General features: G+C 37.4%; 1 protein-coding gene across 1 annotated transcript; it reads right to left on the bottom strand.

The window, feature by feature from the left end:
* Positions 1 to 613: 613 nt before the first annotated feature.
* LOC141445650 (uncharacterized) lies at positions 614 to 7,240 on the bottom strand. Its single transcript, XM_074111544.1, has 6 exons — positions 7,211 to 7,240; positions 6,944 to 7,097; positions 5,801 to 5,901; positions 3,120 to 3,251; positions 2,581 to 2,753; positions 614 to 898 (listed from the first exon to the last, which is right to left on the bottom strand). Exons 1-6 carry the CDS (start codon positions 7,238 to 7,240, stop codon positions 817 to 819), a joined length of 672 nt encoding a protein of 223 aa, XP_073967645.1. The 3' UTR covers positions 614 to 816.
* Positions 7,241 to 7,393: the final 153 nt, after the last annotated feature.

Genomic DNA, 7,393 nt, shown 5'->3' on the forward strand with positions numbered 1-7,393 from the left:
TCGCTATAGGTGTGCTTTAAAAATTCGATGGTTGCCCTCGATTTCTCTAAGATCCCATTATCAGATCCTGACTTGGTGTCAATGGGACCACCTCGGAAGTATGTGTTTTAGAACTAAAAAGAATTTTGAAATTCGGCCCATAATTGGCGGAGTTATCGCGTAACAAACATACATAAAAAAACATACAATTGAATTGAGAACCTCCTCCTTTTTTGAAGTCGGTTAAAAAGTAATAAATAGGTACTTAATAGAAGATTGCACTGGAGTATTTGAATGTGATGTTTGGCGTCGTCTTTTTGCCAAATACCTGAACTACCTTTAAAAACGCCATCTTTCCCGGATATTCGCAAAGCATAATAACTCTGTAAATTATGTAGGTACCTACAACATATAACAATATGATGGAAGTTGTCTCAAATGTGGACTAAGAAATATCAAATACAGAGTATTTGTTTGGTATAAGACTTATTTAAAAAAGAACAAGTTAAGTAGGTACAGTCAAAAGGATATCGACACGGCCAAAGTTACAAAAATATGACCTTAATGTTAAGTTAAGTATCTTTGCACTTGACTGTACCTACATAACAGCTGCAGTTTCAAATAAAATCAATCATAAAATACTTGCATTTTTTATTACTTTTTATCAGGAGAAGCTTAGTTTTCAATTACTCTCTAAATATCTTAATAATAAGTTCAGCTACTATGACCCAAGTTCTTAATGACCTAAAAACAGGAATTATTAACTAAAATAGATACCTAACAAATCGTGACACAATTTTAATTCTATCGGTGCTGCCCAGGGCGATCTCCGTTATTTTATTTATTTTTATTTTTAAGCTCCTCTCTATAGGCAGGCAATTCCACGCCATCCCAGTGAAGGCAAACCTTGTCGAAGAACCTAGTAAAAAGAAATAAAACGGGTTCAGTTAAATCGAGCTAATGAGCTATTCCCACCGAAATACCTAACCAAGAATTTGAAACAGTATGGAATAGAAAACACGTGAACACCCAAATGACAGACTCGAAACCCATTCCAGTACCCCTAGTGTAAGTTTTCGGTTACAAAATACGTCTCGATCGCGTTCGCGTTAAAATCTCAATTTGTATAGAAACACGAACATCGCAAACGTTCCGCTAGAGGCGCTGTTCGTGGTTCCATATAAATTGAGATTTTAACGCGAACGCGATCGAGACGTATTTTGTAACCGATAACTTACACTAAGGGCACAGAACAACACGGCAATATGGCCGCAGCGTCCGTTCGTTTGCCCAGGCCAGGCGTTTGACGAATACTTAGGCACTGTTATGCCTGTAAGTGTAAGTTTTCGGTTACAACATAAACGAAATCTATCTCGAATAAACACGAACAATGCAAACTCGTGTTTCCTTTCATACAAATTGAGATTTTAACGCGAACTCGATCTAGACGTATTTTGTAACCGAAAACTTACACTAAGGGGCTGTTTTACCATCCATTGATTAGTGTTAACTGACGGTTAAATGTGATGCCGTCTCTATTTGTTTTGTTTGAATAGACGGAGGCGGCATCACATTTAATCGTCAGTTAACACTAATCAATGGATGGTGAAACAGCCTCTAAGGCAGGCATTGGACACTCCGCAGTTCAGGTACGTTCGGCCGGCGCACCCAACCATTGGGTGCACGGCAGTGGGTTGCCGCTTAGCTCGCATGCTGGACGCGTCGCGCGTGATTTGTGTAGGTACCTACCAACTTATTTTTTTTGCAAACTATGACTTCGATATTGTTTACGGCTGTATAAATAAACGGTGCCCAAGGGAATATGAACGCTCGTGTAACATGATAAGTTTCAATTTCGCGTGCAAGTCGTAAGAGTAGGCAACGATTTATACCTAAACTTGACTTTTGTTCGAGAGAGTCCCTTCTGTACGGTAGTACTATTAGTTATTCTGTGCCTAAGGGTACGTGGGCCAATCAACTTTTTACCGACACTAATCTGTCCGCGACATTTTTCAAACAATTGCAGATTTTTGTAAGTAAGTAAACATGTTTTTTCTGTAATTTAATAGATGGTGTACATGAATACATGCTATTATCCTACGTAAGTTTAAGCTATTAAACCGTGAAATATCTTGTTGGAAGTGCGATTTTTTGGTAATGCCAGATACAATTTTGGTATAACGGAGACACCCAGTGTCGGTAAAAAAGTTGATTGGCCCCATTGGCCCACGTAACAAGAAACTCAGTTCGCGCGGTGACAAGCGATGCCCGTCTTTCAGTTTGCGATAGTTAAGCGACAGACAGCCGCTTTTTCGAGACGTTATCATAATAGGTACTTATCAACTTTCGGCGAATACACTTTAGTACCTATAGTGCCCTTCATTTTAATACTCACTTTTGGGGGCAGCGGAGACAGATGATATGACACAAATACACGAACTGATCAACTAAGTGGTCTCCCAACGTTCTATCTTATTTATCTATACCTTGTTTCAAAAACAGTAGGTAACTATTAATAAGGTTATTTTTTTATAACATTAAAACTTATAAGTACTTAGCAAGCAACTTGGCAAGCACAAGGTCGTTTAGATATCTTGTTACCTTGACTGCAAATCAGCTAGGATATTTTGTTCATGTTGAGTGAGCCCTCCGTCCACTAGGCTTAAGGTATCCTTCATTTGCGCAATGTCGAAAAATCCGCAAACATTTGTGTCGATATTCGGTTGGTTTAGCGTAAACCACGTTGCTAGCCGAGCTAACTCTACACCTTGTTCCTGAAATACCATTGAGTGATTATTAAATTTTGGTTATCAATCTTTCGCCGTGTCAGTGACGAGTGTTACGATTATGGTTTTAGAGGTCTATGTAGGCAAGCGGTGTAGGGTAGCTATAGAGTCGCCATCCATAACATAGAACCATTATTAGATAAGAGGAATATAAATGTCACGCGAGCTAAAAAACGCGAGCGCGTTGTAAAATATAAGTTGACTGAAAAGCCGCTCACAAAATTGAGTTATCGCGGAGATGATGGATCAAAAAGGAGTAGGTCTATTTGAACAAGTTTCGGTGAACTGATCACCCGAATCGCCCTGACTTTACTCCTTATGTGTCACGTAAGTACCTAAGTAGCTATTGCTCACTTTGCAGTAGTCAGATGCCTGCTTGCAGAAAGACTTGATGTGGTCGCTGGCGGGGTGCCACGGCTGCGGCCCGTTGTTCGTGAGCAGGCCCATGCCTGTGGCAGCTGCATTAATAACTCCCACGCCTTTACTCTGCGAAAGGGTTAGATGATCATTATTAACTTTTTTTTTAATCGACTTCCAATAAAATACGGGTCCTTTTATTATTTAGGGTTCCATAGGTTACACAACGCCCGTCCGTCTGTCAGTTCGTTCGACACCAAGTCAGGATCTGATATTTTGAACATGAAACTACCGTGAGACTCACTCATATTAGAATTATACATTAACTAGTTACGCAGCAAAATGGTAAAATTAATTTTTGAAAATACCTAATGCGGGTTTCGTTAAATTATACGTCTTTCAAAATATGGCAGGTTTCAGGCACTTTTGCAGGCTTTTAATTGGTAGGCACTTTTTGATTCAGATGAGTTTACGAAATTTTTAATGGACAAAATAAACTATTTAAAAAAAAAAACTTTTTCACCTCAGCACCTCAAACAGGCAGGTTTTGCTATGAGAAATCAGTGAGCAAAATCGCATTTTGCTCACTCCGTGAGACAAAGTAACTTTTTAATTATTTTTTTAAATGCTGAGTACGGTGTTGGGTCTACTCACTGAATTCCAAATATTTGAACTTTACTTGATCTGTCATTTCACTTCAACTCGAAAAAAACAAGAGATAGGATCAAATTTGTCGATTACAAACTTAAATTAAGTTTTTGGTATTAAACATATATCGAAATATCCAAAATGTAAATTTTCCCGATCTTTTAATAAAGTATGCAACCTCGTTGCACGAAATCCGCTTCTCTTGTTTTTTTTTATAAAAGAATTCCGTATACTGCCTCTACAGTATAATTTTATTTGTTAAATTCAATGATTTTTTAACAAATCTATTTATGTTTATGTAATAGAAATCTTAATAAAAATCATATTTAAAGGTTTAATTGTTCAACCTTTTCAATTACCCGAGATGAGGCTTTTTGCAGTATTAAAAAATAAGTGTGACATTAGTACAAGAAGTTAAGATTGCATGATGAGTATGCGATTTGTATTGTAGCTGCTGGACTCTTTTATGGTTTTAAATGTAATTATTATATTTGATAATAATCGGATTCAATTTAAAAAAATGTGTTTGTTTTGTAAACAGGTAGGCATATGTGGTTTTATTCTTATGTTACATTTAAATTATGTTCTCGCTGCTGAGGTGAAAATTGTATGTGTCACACGAGACCAAAGTTTTTTTGCATCTCGTGTATTTCAATCCCTTGCTGATCTCAGGATTCTAACCTAGAATCACTCGCTAACGCTCGTGATTCAATTATAGAATCCTTCGCTTACTCGGGATTCAAAATCAACACTCGCAACAAAAAACAACTTTGCTCTCTTGTTGCACAAATAACTATTTAACTTTTAGAATAGTCGACCGAGAATACCTTTACCATTCAAAGGTTCAATGTCAAATGCCGCGAAATAGGGGATTGCCTGCCGAATTGGCCGAGTGTCAATGAGTCCCTGTTCGTGGCAGAAGCTTGTAGATATAGTGCTTTTCTCAATAAATCCAAGGAAATCGGAAACAATAACACTTATGTGTTTAATTCAAAATCACTCGTTTTAGATATAAACCGTATAAGTATTTGTTTTTTTTTTTCTATACCCGCCAAAATAGGTAGGTACTCTTTTTCAACTATTTTTTTGTAAGTTAATGTTTTGTGGGTTAATGTTTTTTTTTCACCAAATCCTGAGATGAGTTAAATTACTAAAAAATGACGACACCTTAATAATTGGTAAATAAATTATAACAATAAATAAAACCCACTGAAACAAAAGACGATATCTCTTTGCTGGCCTAGGCTAGCAATGTTGTATGAAATTCCATTACTGTCCTCTAATTTGAAATTAGAACTAGTCTTCAATAAGCGCTATACAATGACGTAGGTACTTCGCGTTCTATGACCACGAAGATGAGGACATTTTCTTGGATGTCTGAGAAAAAGACTATTGTCACATTTGTCACTTACAAGTAATGCGACAATCAGCCTTATTGATTTTCTGATAAAGGAAATGTCATAACCTAAATAATGGTAAAGCACATCTATAGGTACCTTAGTACCTTGAGCCAAATATGTGGTCACCACCCTAAAGTTGATAATCGTTTGCATGTCATTTATTTATTATTTATTTATTTATTGGTAAAAACTATGTTCATGTGGTGTTCATAAAACAATAGACGTGTCTGTTAACTTGATTATTCATTCGAAAGGAACTTGCTTAAAAATTGATAGATCACTATACTTGGCTGATGGTACTTGGGCAAATTATTTTTGATAATATCAAGTTCAATGTTACCTACTAAGTAATACCTAGAGTACAGCGATTCTCAAACTTTTTTGGCAACGGAACCCAATTAGAAAACTAAATATTTGCCGGAGCCCTGAAATAATTAAAAATAGCAAATTTAACGCGGTGTGGTACAGTCATCTGCATTAATATTTACCACAGCAGAACGTGCAAAAATATCTGACACCTCTTTGCCGGTTCTAGAGAATAGAGTCGTATCTGATATAATGCAGGCTTTTTTGTGTCAGATATTAGTGGTGGTACCAGCGAAAAATAATGGTACAATGGTAAAAACACACCTTGAAATAGTTAGTAAAATTTTGCAATCTATTGTCGTGCAGTGTTGATTTAGCGTATGATAATACTGTAGATATTTTGATATCGGTCTCTTCAATAATTTCTTCATTCTATCTAAATCGTAATCACACAATCCGATAAATCGGGCTTTCCATCTTTGACGGCTCTTTCCAGGCTGGCAACGTTTCTTTTAATATTACGGACAAGTCTGGCACAAAGGTTGGGTCATGGATCTGTAAAATAAAAAGACTATGTACTTAACGCAACGCAACCTTCGTCCAGAGCAGACGCCAAGTCGAACGTTCCGTTACATATGATTAAAGCTCAAATAGACTACGACACTTTACACATTGCCGTACACTTAACTAGTGTTTAGATACAATACATGACATGCTTCTGCAGCTTTATAAAAGTTCAGAGAAAAGGTCGGACATTGCAAAAAAAGTCCTGACATTTTACGAGTACCTACACTACGTTACGATTTACGTGTACATAATACAATAGGGTATGTTGTGTAATTAAATAAAAGAAGCTCGACTAGTGTGAATAAATTTGAAACTGTACTTATTATAAACCTTGTAAATAGTGTTAAATACTTAGTATGTTTTTTTTAGTGTAAAATACAATAAGTAAACGTAGTGATTATAAGGTGTGAATTTGGCGAGCGCTTTATCAAAGTTGGCTTCATTGAGTTTTTGGTTCATAAATTGCTTTATTAATTTTGCACAAAAACCAGGCCCCTCTTCCCACTGGGCACACTGGGCACGTGCCCAGGGCCTGCGATGGATTGGAGCCCCCTAGTTCCTACTCCATTACCAAACGATAACCGATAGCTACTCAACTCTCGCCTGAAAATTAGGCTTAGTACCGAATGCAGCATGTTGTGCCCAGGGCGCTAAAAGTTTTCAAAAGAAGCTCCGGAGAGTCAGTACTTGGCAACGGTCAGTTGAACTTTATAAAAGTTACTAACAATACAGGTATATAGGAAAACGTCGTATGCAACTCACATCTCGCCGTATCAAATACAAATATTGATCATTTCATTACACACGAGGCTTTATTGTAAGCGCGAGCCGTAGGCAAACGCCCTAAGGAAGCTGACCAACTTAGCACACTTGTATCATCATAACGTACTATAAACTAACCTGGATTAAGGTCGAGCCCAAGTCGTTCCAAGGTCATGTCAACGGCGGCTTCGGTTTTTTCCGCGGAAAAGTCAAACATGCGCTGAACATTCTTCTCATAGCGTCCAACTTTACTTCCAATGAAGTACGACTCTCTTGGAATTCCTTTGAGTGCCTAAAATTTTCAATATCAATGAATTTGTGCACAAACTTTAAGTCAGGTTAACTCACCGAGAGTATTTTGTATTACAATTGCTGGGATTATTACGTGACAACACACCAGTGCACCATCTCAGAACGATTTAGAATGTGCGCCATTTTTCCGCTAGTCGCTCATGGCATTTTTCCTACTTTCTTCCGCACAAAAGACAAAGCCAGTCAAGAACGGTTTATCGTGCTAGCTGTATACCTACTTAACAAACATGACCCGCCCGCCCTGCAGGCTTCTACGAAAACTCGAAACTCGAAGTT

This window comes from Choristoneura fumiferana, chromosome Z (assembly GCF_025370935.1).
Source record: "Choristoneura fumiferana chromosome Z, NRCan_CFum_1, whole genome shotgun sequence".
Lineage (NCBI taxonomy): Eukaryota > Metazoa > Arthropoda > Insecta > Lepidoptera > Tortricidae > Choristoneura > Choristoneura fumiferana.